Here is a 25,880-nt window from a genome sequence, read left to right as displayed (position 1 = left end):
TCACATGGTTTAGTATATAACATATATTAATATAAATAGTAGAACTACATTTTTCACGCTATAACAGGAAGCTTATAGTATTTACTTAACTTAAATTGTTTTTACTTATTTTTTTTCACTTTATTTAAACTACAAACTGATTAGTTACAATATGAACAAGTTAGTTTTAAGTTTGATGATTTTAAGTTTAAATGTTGTAAATGGGCAACAATGTTTTATAAAAGCAGAAAATGGGCGTCTATGGTTTGCGTATGAGAATGAAGAATATCATTTTAGTTTAACTGGGGTTAACTACACAATAGCAGTGACAAGATGTGCAGAAATGAACTCAACGTTGGCAACTCCTAAGACATCGGGAATTCGTGATTTTATTAAACAAACATTATATTTATTTAAAGGTATGGTTTAAAACTTGTTTAAAACTTGAAAATTATTTTTTATTGTTATATGTTTTAAACTAATTTAAAACAACTTTTAAAAATATGATTTAGTTACAAAAATATTATCTTTTATGTTGTAGAACAATATACCTATTACTGGATTGGCCTAAAAAGAACAAACTTCTCTAATGAGGATTCCTTGTGGAGCGATAACACAACTTTGCTGAGTAACCAATCTAACTGGAGAGATGGTGAACCTAATAATAGGGGAGGGAATTATAATTGTGTTCGGTTATGGGGTGTTGATACAAAGTGGGAGGATTATCGATGTAATGAAAGAAACAGATATATTTGCCAACGAGATTTACCAGCATGTAAGTAAATTATAAAATGATCCCAAGTTATTTATTTTATTCTAGTTTTTAATAATTCTAAATTCTATTAAAACTTTTGTTAATTTTTACTTGTAGTTAATATTTTGATATTGTATGTTTTTAGTAATATATTGTATTTAAATAAATATTTAAAATCTAAATATTTTTTCACTTAATCATTAGGGGATACTTTATTAAATTTTTGTTGTTGTACAGCTATAACTACAACCACTATTGCTAGTATGGCTACAGACAAGAAAAAAACAAGTTATGTAACAACTAAAAACATGAAAACAGAAAGCACGAGCAACGATGGGCAACAATGTATAAAAGTAGTAAACCGGCACTTTAAGTTTACTCATGAGAATGTAGAATATTATTATGGTTTAACTGAGGTTAACTACATAACAGCAGTGACAAGATGTGCAGAAATGAACTCAATGTTGGCAACTCCCAAGACATCGGAAATCCGTGATTTTATTAATCAAACAATATCTTTATTTGGAGGTATGGTTTAAAACTTGAAAATTTTATTTTATTGTTATATGTTTTAAACTAATTTAAAACAACTTTTAAAAATATGATTTAGTTACAAAAATATTATCTTTTATGTTGTAGAACAATATACCCGGTACTGGATCGGCCTAACAAAAACAAACTTCTCTAATGAGGATTCCTCTTTTAAGTGGAACGATGGAACAACTTTGCTGAGTAACCAAACTAACTGGGATCGTGGTCAACCTGATAATAGGGGAGGAGATGAGAATTGTGTTTCGTTATATGATCGTAATACAAAGTGGTTTGATGTTCGATGTTATTATAATCGGCGATATATTTGCCAACGAGAATTACCAGCAGGTAAGTAACTTTTATTACTAATTATTTATTTTTAATTAGTGTCTTATTTATTTAGGCTAAAACTAGTTTAGTTAAATTCAATTCATTGTTTTTTTTAGCATTTACATTGTTTAAAGATTTTAAAATAAACTATTGTTGTTTTAATAAATACTGACGACCATTTATAAATTGTTAGAACGGAGCGAATTATATTTTAAAATATATGACGTTTCAAAAAAATATAATTACGAAAATAATTCCAAGTTACAATGCGAAAAATAATACAAAATCAGCGAAACACAAATCACGTGACTTTTTAAAAACGCTAGAAAAAAGAAAAACCCAATAGCCTAGTTCAGGGGTGTGCAACCTTTATTACAGGAGGGCCAGATGCAAATGACTGGGTAAAACCGCGGGCCGCACCTTAATTTAACACTTTTGCCTATCAGCTGGTGCTTTGTCAATGTCTGTGGTAAATGGCGAGGAGAATATTTCGAACAAATGTTTATAAAATTTAAAGTCCTTAAAACAAGCCAAAAATTAATACAACAATTTTTAAAGTTGGTCTGAAAATTCAGTCTTCTTTTCAGGTTGCATTTCAGAGTTTCTCAAAGTTGGAAAGTGGAGAAGATTTCCTGTCTCTATGTGAGATTTCCAAATTCGTAATTTGTTCATAAATGCTTTCATATGACTATACATATTATTCGCACACTGGCTTTTTCGCTGCAGTTTTGTATTGAGTATATTCAGGTGCGAATCAATTAAGAAAGCTAGATCGCACAACCAAGTTTCGTCTTTCATTTTAGTTATTGGGTGCTCTTTAACTTTCAAAAAAATGTGTCTTCTTTCTACTGTTCGTAAAATCGTTGCAACATGCAGCCCTTGCTTACCCAACGCACCTCGGAAAAGTACACTAGATCGTGATGTGTGGTGTTGAGATCACCCAGAAACTTTTAAAACTGGCGATGGTTAAGCCCTCGTGCTCTAATAAAATTTACTGCCTTAACTGGGCTTAATATGTATTTAAATTTCAAGGATTTGCTGGTGGATGATGCAATGAAAAATTTAAATATTGTCATTAATTTCTCTCTCTCTTAATAGACTTTAAGAAACCTCCCAATCTAATGCTAGTTCCTAACATGGATCGAGCACCATTCAGTTGCGATTCCGCATAAGCTGGATAAGTCTAGTCCAAACTTGTCAAAAGCATCTTTAAGTACTTTAGTAAAGATATTAGCACCAGTAGTAGCCTTCATTGACTGTAGTGACAGAAGCTCTTCCGTTTCGTTTAACTCTTTTTCCACTCCTCCGTTTCGTTTAACTCTTTGTCCACTCTTCCGTTTCGTTTAACTCTTTGTCCACTCCTTCATTATCGATACGTCTCGCTATCGTCCATCGTGACAGATTTATTTTCTCGGACTCACTTTTTATTCTAGGGCACATTTCTTCTGCGTCATCAATAAGACACTGCTTTACAAAATTACCGTCAGAATACGGTTTCATAGTTTGGTAAAACAACTAATAATAACATTAACCGGTTCTTCTTTGCAAGTATAAAACAATTCTTAACTCTTTGTCTTTAAAATGCTCATTGCTCAGTTATTGGCAACTGTGTGAATCGCGTGTTGTTCCCAGTGCAAAAGCTTGTGAGGCCATTGTTACGTCTGTAGGGAATGAGGTCAAAAAAATTCTAATCGTAATAAATTCCAAGTATCGACTCCTAAGGGTGCTCTTAAATATAATGGTAGTTAAGTATAAAGTATAGGTCTTTAATGTCTAAAATAGGGTTTAAGACCCGTCAGAAATGGTCAAAAATAGCAAACCGAATCTACAGATAACATCTATTTATTAAAAAAACACATTTATCACATAATTATCCCGAAAATTACATTACACATATACAAAAACGGTATTTACGTACACACAACAAAAACTGGTCTTTAGGTTAACGAGTAACATAACTACGAGTACATTACACACAAAAAACGTCTTTCGAATATCGACTACAACCTTTATTATGGTATTTAACTGTTAACTAATTCTAAATAAAAATTTGGCGAAGTAAAAATAGGTAGGTGTTCTAGGAACTAAAAAAATACACCAACTGTCAAAAAAATAAAATCGCGCGGAAAAAACACAAAAACGGACAACTGTCAATTCACATTTTGTATATCAAAAGGGTTACACTATTAACCCATATTCTATGAAATTTATAAAATAATACAGTCCAACTAAACAGGAAATTAGGCACAGTTTCTATTGACTCTACATAACAAATAGGCACGCGAAAAATACACAATTGGACCATGTTCAATATAATAACGAATAATTTAGAGCGTCCAACTGCCTTATGGACGTTAGACTTGTCCTTGAATAATAAGGTTAATTTGTTTGTACCCTTTATAATCTGTATATACTTAAATATACATAAATACAGTTTTTATGAGTTTTTTCATATTTATAAGTCTTTTGTACAAGGTTTAAACCGCACGGGATGGCAGCGAGTTTGCACTATTTCGGTTCGCCGAACGAAAGTTATTATTGCACCTGTGAAGAGGGGTTTCTTTCGTATTTCTTTTGTTTATCCCATCGATATCAGCTAATTTTGATGGAAAACGTTTTGTTTTTGGTACCCCAGTGGCCGACAGGTGTGTGATTATCCAAGGCCAACAGGTCATACGGTTTTCTTGTCGTTCGGTGTGAACCGGCATTAAGTCTGGTTTGAGGCTAGGAAAGCCTTGGCATTGGAATTGGTGGAGATGCTAAGCGCTTTTCTACACGTCATAGGCATAGATAATACATACGTAATATATTGGACTAAGGTGTAAATTTTGCAACGCAAAGGTATAGAATCACTCGCACGTACCAGATTATAAAATAAATTAAAAACTCGTTTCGTGGGCTGCACACCGTTTAAAATTGGTACTTCTCCGCGGGCCGCACAATTTTTCTTTGCGGGGCGAAAGTTGCACACCCCTAGCCTAAGTGATAAAGCGATAAACACAAATAATGCATCCAATTATGTTAAATTTGCATTCGAAATTAAAAGGAGAAATTGATTTTATATAAACTGACTCAACAAAATGTAAAAACTCCTTTTTTCGATAATAAATTCAAATTTTTTGTTATTATACAGCTACAACTACTCCCATTATGACAACAACTACTACAGCAACAAAACCTTTGACAACAACTACTATGACAGTAAAACCCCTTACACTAACTACCGTGGCAACCAAGCCTTGGATGACAACAGCCATGACGTCAATCACCATGACAACGAAACCCATGACCTCAGCATCGTTTAAATCAACTACTTTAACAACGTACTCTTTAGCGACATCTACCATGACAACAACACTTATAAATTCTACAAAAGTAATAACACAAAAACAGTTTTATAAAACAACGGGAGTATATACTAAGTTTAATTTTAACTTTCTGTTTAGAACAATTCTCAAATAACTGGGTGGATAGTTACTGGAGCACTTCAGCTTGTTGTTATTCTTTTAATTTTCTATCTTATTCGTAGAATGAGAAACAAAACTGCATGTAAGTAAAATTTATTGTGTCATATTATTCAACTTTCAAAAGTTTTAAAAAGCAAATCACATTTTGCCTCTTATTGCTTCGATTACGTCTTGATTTGTCGTCATCATTTTAAGATATTACTAGATTTGTCTTATTCAATAACAGGAATTCACAAGTTAACTTACTTGTTAATATATTTAACAAATAGTTAAATCATTTGCATTTAGGTATATTACATTAATGGTGATGTCTTAACTATTAAGCGACGCTTTATTTAGTAGTTAACAAATTTGTCTAATTACAAAATATTTTTGTTTTATATTTCCCATTATTATTTTACTTATAGCCGGATCGGAACCAAACAATGAAGAAGTTGTTGCAGGTGAATGATAGTGTTTTGTGTGATATTATTACATTTCTTTAAAAAATTGATTTATTCTTGTTAGACTTTGTAGACTTGGTATAGTTTTGGTAACATTAAGTTCAATAATAATCTTAAGTAATGGTATTTGTTCCTTAATCACTTATCCGTACTTAACTAGTTTATTTTTGATTGATTATGTAATAAAGAGTTTGGTTACATTTTTTATTTTAAATTCAAATCTATATTACAGCCAGAAACAGAATACTTAGACCACAAGAACCAGACTATATTGACGTTGTTGCAGGTACCTTATATTTATTGTGTAATATTATTTTATTGATACAGTATATAATTAAAATTAACATTTTATATGATTTTACAGTCGGGCCAGGACCACAGCATATCGATTTTGTAGCAGGTAAATTCTACTTTTTTGCATGATGTTTTTTTATTTCTTTTATATAAAGAAATATTTATATCGTATATTTAAATTTAACTTTTACATCGTATATTTAAATTAAACATTCAATATAATGTTACAGCAGAATTAGAACCACAGTATCTTGACTTTGTTGCAGGTAAATTTTAGTTTTTTGAAATTTACATTTATGCTAGACTTTTTAAACTTATTTGTAGAGTAACTTATTTTCTTACCCGACTTTTAGTCTTAATTTTTGTCGAGACATAATTCACCTTCTCTGTTGTTTATTTAAATATTTAATGACTAATGTATTTTACAGACGAACCAGAATATGCAGAAATTGCAGGTATGTTTTATTTCTGAATGTTTTATGACATTTAACACCTAACAACTAAACCCTTAATGGATTTATTTTAAGGGGGTTTAAATGTTAGTGTTTTATATAAGGGGTTTAAATTTTATGATTAGATAAAAGGGTTCAGATGGATATGTTTAGATAAGGGTTTAAATCTTAGGGGTTAAGATAAACGGGGTTCAAATGTAAGGTGTTCAAATATATTGGGTTCAATTAAAGTGGGGTTAAATGCAAGGGTGTAGATAGTGGAGTTTTATTTGTTAGGGGTTTAAACAAAGGGGTTTAAATGTAGGGGTTCAGATAAAGGAGGTTAAACGGTAAGTGTTTCCATAAAGAAGTTTAAATGTAAGGGGTTTAAATGAATGGGTTAAGTGAAAGTATTTTAAAAGTAAAGGGTTTAATTGTAAGAAGATTTTTTAATGCATAGGTTTTAAAGAAACTTGTTTATTTAGAAAGGGTTTCAACTTCTGGCTACTATTTAATTAATGGTTAGGTTTAGGTTAGCATAGTCATCGCATTAAGTGGTGGTGTTGGGCAAATTAACCACTTTGTCATACTATTGTTTATAAATATGATCTTACATTGGTTATTGAGGCTGTATTATACTATTTTTTGTTTTTATTTTAAATTAATATTAAATTAAACTTTACAGACGAACTAGAATATGCGGACGTTGAAGCAGGTATATATTAAATGTATTTTAAAATATTTTTTCCTTGTTAAAAATTATTTGTTTTCAAGTTCGTGGTTATATTTTAATAATTATCAACAAACATTTGTTGCCCTAACCCAGTTTTGAGTTTTGGTCGCAAGTTTACATATTATTGAATTTTCATTTTTATTAATTTTTTGTTTATCAAATCAACGGTTTATAAAAATGTTAACACCCTTAAAACTTTAAGTGGTGGTGGTATTACCTTACTTAACACCAAGCCACTTATAACTAAATTGCTTCTAAATTAGAAGCAATTTCTAAATTAGAAAAAATTTAGTGAAGTTAATGTTTTTATTTATTTTGCAGGTAGACCAGGACCAGAATATGTTAACCTTGTTCAAGGTAATTTTGATTGTTTTGTATGACAATATTTTATTTTATACTGTGTATTCGAAATTAATATTTAATCTAATTTTACAGCACTGCCAGAATCAGAATACATTGATGTTGTTGCAGGTAAATTTCAATGTTTTATGTCAGATCTTAACGCTTAACTGGCAGCGTGATATAGTGGTAAAAACACTTGCTACACCACCATGAGGTCGTGATGCAATTCTCACTGCTCTCGTGCTGTAGCGCCCTTGAGTAAGGCGCTTTAAGCGATATGAACTCCTGCTGAGCCAGTATTTAATCAGCAGCATAAGTTTCGGGCAATTATAATCTATAATATCCCAAACTGCCACAGCCAACTCGAGACTGGGTCGAAGTAACAGTTGTTACTTTATGTTTAGGTCGCGCATTTGACCTTCCCACATTAAGGATAAATATATATACAAAAAAATAAATAAAAAATACTTTAACTGTAGTTAACAACACTACTGTTTTTTCATTGTTTATATTATTGTTTAGAATAGATTTTTTCGGCGTACTTTTTGTTCTAAGTTAACACATAGGCTGTCACCTATAATTTAATTAGCAAAAAGTAGATGTTAAATTTGTTTAAGTTATTGTTGCTGTGCCTTAAGTAACAACCCATATTAAAAACAGTTATTTAGAAATTTAAAAATAATATTTCAATCGAAGCCTCTCTGTTAAACAATGACTCATGTATTGATAACAGATTTTTAATTGTACAACAAACGGGGGTAATAGTTATGTTCTATTATTTATAGATTTTTTAAAGTCTTAAGTTCAAAAAACTTAATTTTAATTTAATTTTACAGAAAACGCGGAAGTACTTTACTTGGCCCCTTTCAATTGAGAGTTCGTAAAGCAAAAAACTTTATTATTTGATTATATATGAACTATTTTTTCTTTTATTTTGAATTTAATCGATTTATAAACCAATTTTTGCAAATTATGACCTGTCACTAGGTGTTGTAACCTATTAATAACATTAAAAGCAAGTCCGGTAGTGTAGTGAACCGGTCGTAGCGTCAGACTACGAACCGAAATGTTTCGGGTTCGATCCGCACCAATACTACACTATTCGCTCTTAAGCCTGGCGTTCCCGGATAGCTCAGACTTGTCCCAAACTGCACACCCTTACCCGATAAAAACTATTAAAAAAACTTATGAAATTTTTAAGGAAAACGAAAAAAATTAAAAAAAAACAAAAAAAAAACTTGAGGGGATATGAAAAAAACAAAAAAAAAACATTAAAAAAAATTAAATTCAACATTTTTATATTAGATGGAAACTATTTTTGTTATCGTTTCACAATTTCATCAAAACTTAAACTTATATTTTCTCTTTTAATCTTTAACTTGTTTTTAAAATCCGTAGTTTTCTTTTTAAATGTTATTCCACTCTGTACTATTCTTATTAATCAGATATTTATGTGTCTTGCAAGTAGTTATATCACGCCTTGCTGAAAAGCAGTTGTAATTTTGGAGATTTGGATTTTAACATTTTTGTTTTTATCGGTTTTGTTTTTATTGGTAAGAAATTGCCGTATAATATAATTAACTGTCAGTAACATTTATCTAAAAACTTTCCAACTAGGTCGACAGAGACGGCTACAGTGTTAAAACAACTAATTATATTTTTACTAAAAATGTGACGTTACATCAGTAGGAATCGAACCAACGACACAAAGTTATCTAACAACTCGAAGTTCGCATTTTTAACCCCAGCTTTGGCGGGAAAACATTTTTGAATTCTAAAATTTTTTTTTTAAATTATGAACATTTTTCAAGTTGTTATCGCATTGAACTCCAGCAAGTTTATCATCTATTGCATACTACATCGCGTGTACTAAAAATTATCAAAACATGTTGTGATATACATTCAAATAACGAAATTAGAGTTTACTGAATTTGTGTTAGTTTATTGTTTTATTCAATAATGGTTTTGTTATTGTGAATTTTAGGTTGTTTGTTTACCCCGGGCTTGGCTGGGATGATGTAGCTTATATATTTTGTATTACAATATAACCTTAACTTTATATACTTTTCTAACATAAAAATACAAATAAAAACTCGCATAATTATTTTGATTTATTTTATAAATTTTTGTTACACTGTATCTCTTTTTTACTGATGATTTTTTGACAACTAGATACGGGTAAAATTGTTTTAATATCTATCGCATGTATTCGCTTTATGTTAAAACTTTATGTGAACAATATAACAAGATAAAAAAAACTTATGGAGTGTTTGTTATAAAGTTTTAACAAAATATATAAACTACTTTTGTATTTTATATCCTTAGACAATAAATCAATTTAAATACTTCCGCTATATATAAACTAACGACAGGCTAATAAACAAGCAATATTTGCTTAAATTATCCAAAATAACCAAAAAAATACATTCATTGTATGAATTTTTAAAATAAACATAACTTTTACTTTCGTAAATAATATTTTTCGGACATTTACAAGTAATACTTTACATATTAAGTTACAATATGTGCTGCTAGCGATGTAGCCTTGTAAGCAAGTACAATTTACACAAAGCATGAGCGTAGATGCCTCCAGTCCTTCAAGTTTACTTAGGTCGCTGTGCGGTCATTGGTGCGTGTTACTAGTTGTATACACTTTTATATTGCTTGATTTACTGTGTTGTTGAGATATAGATGTGGTTTACTATTTAATATACACAGAGTGTACGGAATGCCTGAAACAAACTGGTGACAATGGTTGGCATCTACATTTAAGAAAATGGAATTATTAGTTTTTATTTACATCAACCGATGACTAAATATGACGTCACAATTTCCATATTATGATGCAACAGATATAAGGTAAATATTTTCCCAAAAAAATCGAATTTATTTTTTTAACCTTTTTTTAATATTTTTAATAAATTGCTTCAAATTAACGCTAACTATAAGGGCACTGCAACGTGGAAGCAGTGTAAAACCCGGGACCTTAATTTTAGTTGAAAATACGACGCTGGTTGTAAAATTAATCAAATATTCTGTCAACTTTAAAACACAATAAAAGTTTCATTAATTTAATGTCGATTTATTAAGCAAGTTATTAATTATCTATTCACGCTATACCAGGAAGTTATAATAGTTTTTACCCAACTTATATTACTTTCACTTATATTGACTAAAACCATCAATTTTCGGCTCCTAGCTCGCTGCCAGCACCGGTATACCACACTACCGGACGCCTATTTTGATTGATTTTCGAAACTTTTTGTTCCCAGTATTAGCCCCTTTTTTCTTATCCATCATTTTAATCGTTTTATACAGACACGTAACAGTTAAGTTCGATTTTTTATGGATTTTGTATTACATTCTATATAACGTTTTTGCGCGCTTTTTATAAACACAATTTAAAAAACAATCTTTAAATATTACATTATAAGCAACGTATAGTGACCATAGCATTAATTAAACAAACACTCATTAAAAAATAACTAAATGTATTTTGATAGGAAAGTAAATACGTAGTAATTACTTTTTTATTTTTTAATTAAAGCCTTGTAAGCAAGTACATTTTACACAAAGCATGAGCTCATATGCCTCCAGACCTCCAAGTTTACTTAGGTCGCTGTTCGGTCATTGGTGCGTGTTACTAGTTGTATACACTTTTATATTGCTTGATTTACTGTGTTGTTAAGATATAGATGTGGTTTACTATTTAATATACACAGAGTGTACAGAATGCCTGAAACAAACTGGTGACAATGGTTGGCATCTACATTAAAGATAATGAAAATATTAGTTTTTATTTACATCAACCGATGAATAAATATGACGTCACAATCTCCATATTATGATGCAACAACACAACAGATATAAGGTAAATATTTTTCAATAAAAATCGAATTTATTTTTAATTCTTTTTTGATTTTTAATAAGTTGCTTTAAATTAACTCTTACTATAAGGACACTGCAACGTTGAAGCAGTGGGAATCGAACCGATTGCCTCAATTTTAGTTAAAAATACGTTGGTTCAAATTTTATATTTATTTAAATAAAAACTGAACAACAATGAAATGATAAAATACAACGTTAAAATTAACTCAATTATTTCTGTTAATATTTAAAACTCAATAAAGGTTCCATAATTATTGTTCGTAGTATTGAACAGGTAATTACATTAACGCTATAACAGGAAGTTTTAGGTTGTTCATTGACTTATATTGGCCTTCACCTGAATTTTTTTTTCACTTTATTTAAACTACAAACTGATAAGTTACAAAATGAACAAGTTTGTTTTAAGTTTGATGATTTTAGGTTTAAATGTTGTAAATGGGCAACAATGGTATACATATGAGAATGTAGAATATTACTTTGGTGTTGATAAGTTTAGCCAAGCAGCAGCAGAGCAAAAATGCGAAGCATTCAATGCCAAGTTGGCAACTCCCAAGACATCGAAAGTTCATGATTTTCTACATCAACAAATTCAAAAGATTGGTATTCATTTCTAATTTTAAATTGCATGATATAGTAAAATTAAAAACCACAACTTACCGTTTTTAACGAACGGTTCTGTTAGTAAAGGCTGTGTTTTTTGAATCAGTTAATCCATTTTAAATTTTTATTTTATCAACAGTGCTTTAATATCATTAGAACAAAATAAATTTGAATTTTATCTTAAACATAAACTCAATAGCTACAAAAATTTTTATTATTTAGGAAAGAAAGCTTTTTACTGGATCGGCTTAAAAAGAACAAACCCAGCTAATAAGGCTTCCTCTTTTAAGTGGAACGATGGAACAACTTTGCAGAGTAGCCAAGCTTACTGGGATGGTGGTGAGCCTAATAACGCGGGGGGGAACGAAAAGTGTGTTTGGTTATGGGGTGCTCAAAGCAGATGGAATGATGCTCCATGTCAAAGAAGTCACCGATATGTTTGTCAAAGGAATTTACGACCAAGTAAATTTTGTTGTCAATTTGTTTTATTTTTTTTAACTTTTTTTACTAAAAAAATGTTAATGTTTTTATATCGTGGGCGATATTACTAGTATTTGTGTTTTATATATTTTTTTAAATATTAAAATAAAACAGATTTTACAGTTCTATATTAACATTATTCAAATTTAATATTTAGAACTCAAATTCTTGTGTGTTGTTAATTACTTTAATTTCTAAACGTTACAGCTCCACCTTTTGTGACTTTTGAGAATGTAGAATATTACTTTGGTGTTGATGAGGTTAACCAAGCAGCAGCAGAGCAAAAATGCGAAGCATTCAATGCCAAGTTGGCAACTCCCAAGTCATCGAAAGTTCATAATTTTCTACATCAACAAATTCAAAAGATTGGTATTCATTTCTAATTTTAAATTGCATGATATAGTAAAATTAAAAACCACAACTTACCGTTTTTAACGAACGGTTCTGTTAGTAAAGGCTGTGTTTTTTGAATCAGTTAATCCATTTTAAATTTTTATTTTATCAACAGTGCTTTAATATCATTAGAACAAAATAAATTTGAATTTTATCTTAAACATAAACTCAATAGCTACAAAAATTTTTATTATTTAGGAAAGAAAGCTTTTTACTGGATCGGCCTAAAAAGAACAAACCCAGCTAATAAGGCTTCCTCTTTTAAGTGGAACGATGGAACAACTTTGCTGAGTAGCCAAACTTACTGGGATGGTGGTGAGCCAAATAATGCGCGAGGCGATGAGAACTGTGTTTACTTATGGCGTGCACAAAGCAAATGGAATGATGCTCCATGTCAAAGAAGTCACCGATATGTTTGCCAAAGGAATTTACCACCAAGTAAGTAACTTTTGTTGTCAATTTGTTTTATTTTTTTTAACTTTTTTTACTAAAAAAATGTTAATGTTTTTATATCGTGGGCGATATTACTAGTATTTGTGTTTTATATATTTTTTTAAATATTAAAATAAAACAGATTTTACAGTTCTATATTAACATTATTCAAATTTAATATTTAGAACTCAAATTCTTGTGTGTTGTTAATTACTTTAATTTCTAAACGTTACAGCTCCACCTTTTGTGACTTTTGAGAATGTAGAATATTACTTTGGTGTTGATGAGGTTAACCAAGCAGCAGCAGAGCAAAAATGCGAAGCATTCAATGCCAAGTTGGCAACTCCCAAGTCATCGAAAGTTCATAATTTTCTACATCAACAAATTCAAAAGATTGGTATTCATTTCTAATTTTAAATTGCATGATATAGTAAAATTAAAAACCACAACTTACCGTTTTTAACGAACGGTTCTGTTAGTAAAGGCTGTGTTTTTGGAATCAGTTAATCTACTTTAAATTTTTATTTTATCAACAGTGCTTTAATATTATTAGAACAAAATGAATTTGAATTTTATCTTAAACATAAACTCAATAGCTACAAAAGTTTTTATTATTTAGGAAGGAAAGCTTTTTACTGGATCGGCCTAAAAAGAACAAACCCAGCTAATAGGGCTTCCTCTTTTAAGTGGAACGATGGAACAACTTTGCTGAGTAGCCAAGCTTACTGGGATGGTGGTGAGCCTAATAACGCGGGGGGGGAACGAAAAGTGTGTTTGGTTATGGGGTGCTCAAAGCAGATGGAATGATGCTCCATGTCAAAGAAGTCACCGATATGTTTGCCAAAGGAATTTACGACGAAGTAACTTTTGTTGTCAATTTGTTTTATTTTTTTTTAACTTTTTTAACTAAAAAAATGTTAATGTTTTTATATCGTGGGCGATATTACTAGTATTTGTGTTTTATATATTTTTTTAAATATTAAAATAAAACAGATTTTACAGTTCTATATTAACATTATTCAAATTTAATATTTAGAACTCAAATTCTTGTGTGTTGTTAGTTACTTTAATTTCTAAACGTTACAGCTCCACCTTTTGTGACTTTTGAGAATGTAGAATATTACTTTGGTATTGATAAGGTTAACCAAGCAGCAGCAGAGCAAAAATGCGAAGCATTCAATGCCAAGTTGGCAACTCCCAAGTCATCGAAAGTTCATAATTTTCTACATCAACAAATTCAAAAGATTGGTATTCATTTCTAATTTTAAATTGCATGATATAGTAAAATTAAAAACCACAACTTACCGTTTTTAACGAACGGTTCTGTTAGTAAAGGCTGTGTTTTTTGAATCAGTTAATCCATTTTAAATTTTTATTTTATCAACAGTGCTTTAATATCATTAGAACAAAATAAATTTGAATTTTATCTTAAACATAAACTCAATAGCTACAAAAATTTTTATTATTTAGGAAAGAAAGCTTTTTACTGGATCGGCCTAAAAAGAACAAACCCAGCTAATAAGGCTTCCTCTTTTAAGTGGAACGATGGAACAACTTTGCTGAGTAGCCAAGCTTACTGGGATGGTGGTGAGCCTAACTCGGGGGGTAACGAAAAGTGTGTTTGGTTATGGCGTGCTCAAAGCAGATGGAATGATGCTCCATGTCAAATAAGTCAAGGATATGTTTGTCAAAGGAATTTACCAAGTAAGTAACTTTTGTTGTCAATTTGTTTTAATTTGTTTTAAATTTTTGGTTCACGTTAACTGTCCGTAACTCAACAAAAAAAAGTTACGTTCTCAAAACCAGTGGATTTAGGAGTTATGTAATATTTACGAGATAGCTCTCTCGCAATGTAGCCTATGCGAATAATAAACATTAGCTATAAATTACTACATTTTAGTGTAATATAATTTAATTAAACTGTAATATAGTTTAATTAAGCAGTTATAAGTTCGATTATGTCCCAAATTAGGCAGTACGCAGACATCATCTTAGTCTTTAAATATATATACCCTTACCCCAAATCTATCTAAGTTTAAAACAAAAAAGGCGTTGCGTAGAAAAGTTACATAAAAGCTTCGAGTAAATTTGGGAGGTACGTAGTGTTTATCAGTTTTGTCTGGGTACGGACAGTTAACGTAAACCAAATTTTTTTTTAACTAAAAAAATGTTAATGTTTTTATATCGTGGGCGATATTACTAGTATTTGTGTTTTATATATTTTTTTAAATATTAAAATGAAACAGATTTTACAGTTCTATATTTGCATTATGTAAATTTAATATTTAGAACTTAATTTTTTGTGTGTTGTTAATTACTTTAATTTCTAAACGTTACAGCTCCAACTTTCGTGACTTTTGAGAATGTAGAATATTACTTTGGTGTTGATAAGGTTAACCAAGCAGCAGCAGAGCAAAAATGCGAAGCATTCAATGCCAAGTTGGCAACTCCCAAGACATCGAAAGTTCATGATTTTCTACATCAACAAATTCAAAAGATTGGTATTCATTTCTAATTTTAAATTGCATGATATAGTAAAATTAAAAACCACAACTTACCGTTTTTAACGAACGGTTCTGTTAGTAAAGGCTGTGTTTTTGGAATCAGTTAATCTACTTTAAATTTTTATTTTATCAACAGTGCTTTAATATCATTAGAACAAAATAAATTTGAATTTTATCTTAAACATAAACTCAATAGCTACAAAAATTTTTATTATTTAGGAAAGAAAGCTTTTTACTGGATCGGCTTAAAAAGAACAAACCCAGCTAATAAGGCTTCCTCTTTTAAGTGGAACGATGGAACAACTTTGCTGAGTAGCCAAGCTTACTGGGATGGTGGTGAGCCTAACTCGGGGGGGAACGAAAAGTGTGTTTGGTTATGGCGTGCTCAAAGCAGATGGAATGATGCTCCATGTCAAATAAGTCAAGGATATGTTTGTCAAAGGAATTTACCAAGTAAGTAACTTTTGTTGTCAATTTGTTTTATTTTTTTTTTACTTTTTTTTCAACTTATTCAACCAAAAAAAATGTTAAGGTCTTATTTCGTGGGCGATAGTTTTTGTGTTTTATATTTATTTTTTATATAATAAAAAAAGGTTAATGAAATATTTTTACATTTAAAATAATAATTTTTAAACTTAAACATTTATAATTTAAATAATTGTGTGCTGTTAATTACATAATTTCGGTTTATTGTTTATATTTATACCCCAAACACCTTGATTTTTCCATGCTCGTTTTGATACATTTTTTTTATTATCTTAATATGCTAGATTTTTGTATTTTTATTGTGTAAGGGTGTGCTATTGTGACGTGTTTTTTAACTATCTTTTAACGCTGACTAAAACCATCAATTTTCGGCTCGTAGCTCGCTGCCAGCACCGGTATACCACACTAACGGACGCCTATTTTAATTGATTTTTAAAACTGTTTGTACTCGGTATTAGCTCCTTTTCCTTATTCATCATTTTAATCGTTTTATACAGATACGTAACAGTTAAGTTCTACTTTCTATAGATTTTCTAATACACTTATTCTTATTCTTTTGCGCACTTTTTATAAGTACAATTTTAAAACAGTTGTTAAATACTACATAGTTAATAATTTAAAATGACTACGGACTGGTTTTCAAAATATAATTAGTATTTTGCATATATTGTAAAGCTTTTAATTAGATCAACTTATTAAAGAAGTACGTAACTAAATTTAAATTTTTTTTACAGACAACCATTAAGGAGATAACATGGATTCTATAATTGAGAAAAAAATGAATATTTATTTTTGGGAACTTTTATGTAACTTTGTGTAGAAATGGAAAAATATAATTTTTAATTGTCACAGAATATTTAAAAAATGTTTGGTTAATTTTTTTTTGTTAATTTTTTAATGTTATTCAAGAGTTTAATTATTATGTGTGAATTATATTGTTAACTGTATAAGAGCGCAACTTGCGTAGATTAAAATATAACGTCAGGTTTTGCTAATTACTGCACATGACTAAACAGAACTTAAATTTGAACAATTGAACTAAAAACCTAACACCTTCTTTCTTAAATGGATTTCTATGCAAACATTCTGTGCGATCTTGTGCAGGAATTAGTGAAACCGCATTTAAAAACTATATAAAAATTCCCAAAAACACTTAAAAAAAATAAAAAAAAATCACAGAAATTTTGTTGTGCTTATGTTCAATGTAATGGTTATGGAAATTTTTTGTTACCCCGGGCTTGGATAAAATGATGAAGTTTAGATATATTGTATTGCTATATAACTTTTAACATAATTACATAACTGAAAACTTAAAATATATAGAGTTGGCCGTCGTCTATTTTGATTTTTTGGCAATTAGATTAAAAATTGTTTTGAAATCTATCGCATGCGACAGCTTTGCGTTAAAATTTTTTATGTAAAGAAAATATAACAAGATTTGGAAAAGTTATTAGGTGTTTATTATTAAGTATTAAAAAAGTGTATACAATCTAAAACCTATTTTTATTGCCATACAATAAATTATTTTTAAATACCAACCACCACATATAAATAAATGACATGCCAGTAAACAAGCAATATTTGCATAAATTGTCCAAAATACACAAAAATGAATGGTTTTTGTATAAAATAATCAATGTACTTAATTTAACTTTTGTATTTTAATAGTTACTATACATAAATACGCTAGATTAAAAAACCTAAAAAGCCGCTAGCGATGTAGCCTTGTAAGCAAGTACAATTTACACAAAGCATGAGCGCAGATGCCTCCAGACCTTCAAGTTTACTTAGGTCGCTGTGCGGTCATTGGTGCGTGTTACTAGTTGTATACACTTCTATATTGCTTGATTTACTGTGTTGTTGAGATATAGATGTGGTTTAATATTTAATATACACAGAGTGTACAGAATACCTGGAACAAACTGGTGACAATAGCTGTGCTCTGTATAGAGAATTGATTTATTTGTTTTTATTTACATCACAATGAATTCATATGACGTCACAATATCTATGGTATGATGCAACAACACAATGGGGTAAGAATATTTTCAATAGTTAACAAAATTAAAAACTTATTTCTTATTTAAATAACTTTACACAAAATTTTCAATTACTGTTAAAACTGTGTTTAAAATTTTTGTATGTAGTAGAAAATATTGTGATAATATTTTATTTACAAACAATAATATTGTTTTTGTGTTTTTATTTTTGGTCTGGAAAGAACGACTTCACCTAAACATAGAGTAACATTTGTTACCCTAACCCAGTCTCAAGTTGGTTCTGTCAGTTCAATATATTATTGATTATTAAAAAAATTCAACCGGCAGCGTGTTGTATTTATAAGAACTCTTGCTACACCACACATGAGGTCGTGGGTTCAATCCCCACTGATCTCATGCTGTAGCACCCTTGAGTAAGGCGCTATTAACGGTATAAACTCCTGCTGAGCCATCACTTAATCAGCAGCTTAATAATTAGGCAATTATAATCTATATTATCCCAAACTGCCACAGGCAACTCGAGACTGGGTCGAAGTAACTCATGTTACTCTATGTTTAAGTCGCGCATTCGACTTTTCCACATCGAGGATAGAGATATATACAAAAAAACCTGATGAATAATTTAGCGATTAGTTTTTGGCTTAACATGAGTAAGTATTGTCACTGCCCTTGCTCAAGGGCGCCAACACGCGGAAGCAGTAGAGATTAATCCAAGGATCCCGTTCCGAAATTAGGAATCTAATTCTCTTCTTTGTTTTATTTCTTGAATTGTTGAGACACAATACCTAGAAAATAAAATAAACATTTTAAATAAAAAATAATTTAAAAATATTTATTTTGTTGTCTTAAAGGTAAATTAATTTTAATTTATTATTTTAAAACTGTAGCAAATTTACTAACACCACTAAGGCTACTGTACTGAAATAAAGGATCAACATTGTTATCCCTTAAATAACCGAAAACCATTTGACTAAATAGATATTGGTCTAAAAACCAAAATTTACAAAAAATTATTTATTTTTCCAAAAAATAAAAAATTAATTATTTTCCAAAAATTAAAAGTTATTTCATAAAAAATATTTAACATTCGGTTAATTAAAGTTTTTGGGTATATGGTTTTCGGTCAATTTTTCCAAACATTTAACGGTAATCCTTTAAAAATGTTGCCAGAAATTGCATTTAAAAAAAAATAATAAAAAATTCTTATTTACAAATTAATCATTTATTATATTTAATTACTCAATAACCCACCTTACATACTGGATTTTGATTTTCGTAATATGGCCGTAACTCTTAACTAATATTTGCCTGTGTTAATTTACCCATGCACCACAAACGAAAGTTTTATTTATTTTGTGGGCCTTTAAATTAGACATTTTGAATCGTCCACTAAACTCCATTAGATGATATTTATAAAAAAAAGTTGCAATTATATTTAAATAAAAACAACCTAGTAGTGTGGCGAGCCTATCATGGCATCCGATTACAAGCCGAACGGTTTCGGGTTCGAGCCGCGCCAACGCCACACTATTAGCCCTTAAGCCTGGCATTTACGGACAGCTTAAACACGCCGAAAGGTTTCGGGTTCGAGCCGCACCAATGCCACACTATTAGCCCTTAAGCCCGGCATTTACGGATAGCTTAAACACACCAAAAAGTTTCGGGTTCAAGCCGCACCGATGCCACACTATTTGCCCTTAAGCCCGGCATTTACGGATAGCTTAAACACGTCCCAAACCGCACACTCTTACCCGATAAAAAAAATATAAAACCTATCACCTTAAGGGTTAATGGAAAAAAAATTACAAAATATTTTGATTATTAATTACTTGAAAAATAGTTCAACCAATATGCTGGACCAATGCAAGTTTTGCGAGTTCTTAAGGCTTATATTCCTCAATAATTTCACAACTGTTTCTATGACGTTTACACTGATCACGTGATCGTCACGCTTCATGATTCTGTGCCGAAACGAATTTGTTCCGCTAATTGCAAGGTGAGATTGAACGTCTCTCCAGTTCTAGAATTAATTAGTTTGTTTAAATAGTTAAATTAAATTAAAAAATAAAATAGCATTTAACACAGAAAAATATAAAAAGGCAAAAAAATTCGGAATTTAACAAAAAATATTCCCCTTCAAAATTTTAACAACTAACTAAATCTAAAAAAGGTTATGGTAATGTGGACTTGTTTTTAAATTTATGTCGTAACTTTTTACTATTTTTTTAAGGTTTTTCGCTTTATCTTCTAATTTTTTTTCTGCTTTAAGTTTTACAGGGAAAAATATTTATTTTAACAAACAATAATTTAATAACTTTGAAAAGGGTAACAATTGAATCGATAAAACAAACATATTTTACTTAAAATCATTTTTGATATTTTTATATTTTTCTAGTTGTACCTAGAAAAATATATATTTTAAAATTTACCTAATATTTTTACAAACTATAGGGTATAAAAATGTGAAGTTATTTTTTTATTTAACTTTTTTTTATTATTTGAGACAAAATTAAATTTAAAACTTTTTACTTTTAAATCTTCTTCTTCAAATCCAAGCAGTAAAAATGTTGCTTTCATAATAAGGTAAACCTCATTAGGCGGAGTTTTATAACTTCGTACTTCTGATACATACTAAACAATAAACTCTTGTTAATTCACATACTATATTAATTTAGTTGTAAAAGTACAAAATTTTTAAAAATATTGTATTTAAATTAGTTGTTTTAATGTTTAATTTTTTTGTATATCTTTATCCTCGATGTGGGAAGTTCAAACGACCTAAACATAGAGTAACATTCCTAGACTCAATTTAACTATTGCAGTTTGGGATATTATAAAATGTTTTAATACTACTGATTGTTTTTTTGGCTTAGTAAACGTTTAATAACTTTACAGCGCCTAACTAAAGGGCGCTTGAAACGGAAGCAGTGTGTAACGGAACACTTGGTTTTATTACATGGGGTCTTGGGTTTAATTCCCACTGCTTTTATGCTAAAGCGCTCTTAAGTTGGATACTACAAACTACTGCCCGACCAACTTTAAATTAGCAGTTTAATTATTGGACAATGGTATTCTATATAATATCCCAAACTGCAAAAGGCAGCTCGAGACTGGGTCGGGGTAACAGATGTTACTCTATGTTTAAGTTGTGAAGTTGACTTTTTCACATCGAGGATAAATATGTAAAAAAAAGGTTAAGAAAAATTAAATATTTACCCTTGCTGGTATTTCTGCCACACTTCTCATGAACGCCTCTCTTTCCTTCAACTTCTTTAAATAGGACTCCGCGTCCCTTATTTCAAATCTTAACTCAACTTTGTATTCCCCGTTCGTAATACTTGATAACGTAGACTCCAATCTAGAAATCGAGTTCGATCGCATCGCGTCTTTGAGTTCTAGAATAAGGAAATATTGTTTAAATTGGAATTTTTAAATGCAAATAATTTAAATTTTGACGAAATTGAAACTTGATTATTTTTAAAGTTTTTAAAACCTTTTTTAAGTTTCTCCAGTTCTAGATTTTTCAAAAATTTTTCTTTTTTCGTTTCATCGGCGATTATTTTGTTAGTTAGTCTCCACGCAGCCGCGACCTCGTTAGCTAAAACGTCTTGTAGATTGTCTTCTTTTATGACGTCAATGTCACGTGTTATTTTGGCGCGATTTTGACTAAACATACTTTTTTGCAAATCTAAAAAACAAAAAAAAAATTTGTGACATTTTTTAACAAGATTTTAAAATAATTTTGGTCAAAAAAACTAAAATCTTTATATTTATTGTTTCTTTGAATTGATTTTGTATTTTTATTGTGAATAATTAATTTTATTTTGGTATTTAGTTTTTGTCTAACAAAAGTAGAAATATTTCATGTTTTAAAGGTCGGATTTTATAATGACTTAAACTTTTTTTCTTTTTTTTTGTATATATCTTTATTTCCGATGTGGAAAAGTCGAATGCGCGACTTAAACATAGAGTTACATCAGTTACTTCCAGTTTGGAATATTATAGATTATAATTGCCCCATAATTATTCTGCTGATTAAGTGCTGGCTTAGCAGGAGTTCGTACCGTTTATAGCGCCTTACTAAAGGGCGCTATAGCATCAGATCATTGGGGATTGAACACACGACCTCATGTGTGGTGTAGCAAGTATTCTTACCATTACACCACGCTGCCGGTTGTGTTAATATGCAATAAACTTACCTTTCTTTCTTGTTTTAATTAACTCTAAGCGCTCATAGTCTGGTGTTTCAACTTCAATTGAAATTTTTTCACTAATTTCACTAATGTCACTAACTGATTCGACTTCGTTGTGTATATCTTAGTACAAGAAATTAAAAATTAAAATTTTTAATTGAAAAAAAATAAAATATTTTTTGAGAGTTTTTTAACAACTAAAATTAAAAAATTATAAACATAGTTTTATAAAAAATATTTACACTTATTTATTATTATTTTAATTGTTTTTAATATCTTAAAATTAAAAATATTTTTTAAAAAATTATTTTTAATTTTAAATCGCCGGCAGTGGGCGCTAGATCTCACCTTCTTGCTTGTTTTCCTGCGCTTCTAACAGTAAAAACAAACCTCTCGCGAAATCACCGTTAGTGTTTTCTAAATTCGCATTTCGAAACTCATCAACACATTGTTGTAATTCAAAAATATCGATGACGTCATTGGTGACGTGGCGCCTCAAGTTTTGGCGGATTTTTTCTTCTTCGAATCTGTTAAAATAAAAACTGTTATCATAAAAAGTCATTTGAAAATAGAGTAGATTATTAAATAAATGCTTAAAGTTCTATATTGGCGATATTTTTATACTCTAAATATAATAAAGTTGGTGTCACTGAACACAAAAATGATTTTAACTTTAAATAATTTCACCTACTTTTTAAGTTATGCAACCAAAAAAAAATAATTTATTAAAAAAAAGGAAAGGGAAGCCCTGTTTGTGATGACGTAGAAAGTACTAGTGTGTATACGTTCACTACGCTACTTAGTACTTTCTACGTCACACAAAAAAATATTGTAACCTGGTTTTTGGTAATGATTATTTTTCAATATTTAAAAGAAATTAAATTGTAAGTACCACATATATTCTTTAAAAGGTTCTAAAGCCATTTTATGATTAAGTGTCAACCATACTAACGTGCTATATACATCACTTACAAAATTGCAAAACTTTCCATTATAGCACTTTAATAAAGTTTTAATTAATTTATTTTACTTGTTTTCTTGGTTATTCTCATGTTGTTCTTTATCTTGAAATTCTACTTGATGGGTTTTCTCAATTTTTATTTCGGGTTCAAATCTTTCGTTTGTTAAAGGTTTCATTTCATTTGTGGGTTTTATTTTTTCAACAGTGTTTAATTCTGTAATAACTTCTTCTATTGCATTTGCTTTTATATAAAAAGTAAAATTTTTAAGTATTTTAATAATATTGCCTTTAATATATTTGCTATATTGCTGAATATAACTTTAATGGATTACCGTAATTTTACCAAATAATATATGCCCGAAAACGCCATTTTTATATACAATAAGACAATTTCAATTAACCTTTATGTACCCTACTTCATTTTTTGTGACATGCATTTTAAATTCTGATAAGATTTGATCTAAATTTCGGTAAAATGCTGGTTTTAAAATTTTTTGGAAATGTGTTACTTTGGTCAAATGGTTTTCGGTAATATGAGCGAATACAATTTAAATGGGAACACACGACGTTACATAACATTATGTAAATAATATCAAGAGATTTAAATAATTGTTTTTAACTAAGTGTAAAAGTTATAAAACCTTTAGTTGGTTCGGTATTCGAAACATGTTTAAATTTGGTTTCTGTTTCTCTGTCTCGTGACGTCACCTTGTAACGATTACGTAGCCAATATTGATCGACTCCAACCCAGTACGAAAGGTTATAACCAGCCTGTTTGAAAAATATGTTTTTAACGTTTTGAATTAAATTTCAATTTACGTTTACGTTTAATTTAAGAATTAAGAGTTTGCGTTTTAAATCAAGAAATCGATGTTATTTTTCTGCGGTACTCTTTACATTTATTCGTGTAGGAAGGTCGACATCACGACCTAAACACAAAGTAACATCCGTTACTCCGACCCAGTCTCGAGTTGCTTGTGGCAGTTTGGGATATTATAAATTATAATTGCCCGATAATTATGCTACTGATTAAGTGTTGGCTCAGCAGGAGTTCATACCGTGTATAGCGCCTTACTCAAGGACGCTACAGCATAAAAGTTATGGGGATTGAACCCAGGACCTCATATAGTTAAGCCCAGTGTTTTGACTACTACACCATGTGAAATCTCCGTTTTTTAACCTGGTCAGGTTGATATTCAAATTTCCAAGTGCTTCCCTTTTTCAATCGTTCTCTTTTCGCGATGTATTCCAACATTCGCTCCGCTCTGCTTAACTCTTGTTTGAGGTCACGTGACAGGGGATTTTTCTCATACACTCGCTGGATCACGTGACTCAGTTTTTCGGAGTCACGTGACTCGATTGCATTTAGAAGTTCTAGATTATTTAGGGTTAAAAAATGTATTTAGTTTTTTTTCGTATAAATTTTCTAATTACATGTTGTAACATTTTGGTTGAATTTTTGAACACATGACATGCAAAAAATGTTAATGTTTTTAGTTTATTAAAAAAAAAATTAAACTCTAAAAATGTTCTTTAAATATATAATAAATAAAATTGTTTTAATTCAATTTTTGTTAAGTTACTGTTTTTACTTTTTCTATATTTTTCTTTATATAAAATTCGATGAGCTTTTAATAAATTGGAGTCTTCTTGATTTAAATTAATTTCTCGATATTCTCTGCTTGTTTTTTTGAGTTCTTGTATTTGGGAAAAACAGAATTTTTCAGTTTCTTGTAATAACTTTTGCTCGAAATAATTTACTTTGTCGTAATCGTCGGCCGACTTTTTTGCTTCTGAAAATTAAAGTTTTTATTGCAAAGGTTAACTATGTTCGGTTTATACTTGATATTAATAATACATCGTTACAAGTTACTTAAACTTAACCTATAGCACGTCCTCAAGTTAGGATTTTAATTGTTGTAATATGGTCACAACTCTTAACTAATATATTTGCCTGTAAAAATTAACTCATGTACCACATATGGCAGTTTTATTGATTTCGGAGCTACAAAATAAACGTGGACACATATCGTTACCTAGGTTCTATACACAGATAATTATTTAATGTAAGGGTTATTATTACCATGTTAAATCTAATTTAAGACTTACTTTTTGAAAAATTAAAACACGATTGGTTTTGGCTCATAGCTTTTTGCTCTTTTTTCAATCGTTTCACCAGCTTAGCCCCTTTTTGTGAAATTAAGAATTGGTTTTCTGTAATTTTGTAATCGTCGAGAGCTTTTTTTAGTTGTTTTTTTAACTTGATAACTTTCTCGTCGTCTACTGGAATAACTTTATTTTTGTTGGTTTGCAACATTTTTATTGTTTTTTATACCTTTAACTTAAAAAAAATATAAGTGTTGTTGTATATTGTTAAGCTTGTATACAGCTTGTACATTTTTGGTTCTGTTAAACGTTACTGCTAAAGCTTAGTTCTGTCTAAAATGTCTTATAAAGGTTACCTATATTGACTAGACATTTAATTTAATTTGATAAAGCCTTTGAAAATTAATTGAATTCGTTTTTATTTATTGCGTAATTTGTCTTAAACCAACAAAATTTTAGAAAACAAAGGGATAAAAATAAAAACAGCGCGAGTAATTTTACTTAAAATAACAGAAACACAATAGTTTTCAGGT

The 25,880-nt window shown here is 29.8% G+C and overlaps 1 protein-coding gene across 1 annotated transcript; it reads right to left on the bottom strand.

The window, feature by feature from the left end:
* Positions 1 to 18,679: 18,679 nt before the first annotated feature.
* LOC145763578 (uncharacterized) lies at positions 18,680 to 24,903 on the bottom strand. Its single transcript, XM_082575044.1, has 11 exons — positions 24,834 to 24,903; positions 24,422 to 24,615; positions 23,883 to 24,012; positions 23,311 to 23,482; positions 22,629 to 22,807; positions 22,287 to 22,403; positions 21,581 to 21,775; positions 21,304 to 21,482; positions 20,617 to 20,718; positions 19,917 to 20,107; positions 18,680 to 18,872 (listed from the first exon to the last, which is right to left on the bottom strand). Exons 2-11 carry the CDS (start codon positions 24,494 to 24,496, stop codon positions 18,818 to 18,820), a joined length of 1,395 nt encoding a protein of 464 aa, XP_082431170.1. The 5' UTR covers positions 24,497 to 24,615; positions 24,834 to 24,903; the 3' UTR covers positions 18,680 to 18,817.
* Positions 24,904 to 25,880: the final 977 nt, after the last annotated feature.

The sequence above is a fragment of the Corella eumyota genome, chromosome 1 (assembly GCF_963082875.1).
Source record: "Corella eumyota chromosome 1, kaCorEumy4.1, whole genome shotgun sequence".
NCBI lineage: Eukaryota > Metazoa > Chordata > Ascidiacea > Phlebobranchia > Corellidae > Corella > Corella eumyota.
This window is presented reverse-complemented; position numbering and strand designations above follow the sequence as displayed.

Bases quoted from the DNA above. Each gene is read 5' to 3' on its own strand.
- LOC145763578 (XM_082575044.1), bottom strand. From the start codon at position 24,496: ATGTTGGAATACATCGCGAAAAGAGAACGATTGAAAAAGGGAAGCACT. The intron at 23,483-23,882 runs GTTTTATAACTT...TTTATATAAAAG, and splicing joins GAATACCGAACCAACTAAAG to CAAATGCAATAGAAGAAGTT. The intron at 22,808-23,310 runs GTAAAATAAATT...TTATTTTAACAG, and splicing joins GAGAATAACCAAGAAAACAA to ATTCGAAGAAGAAAAAATCC.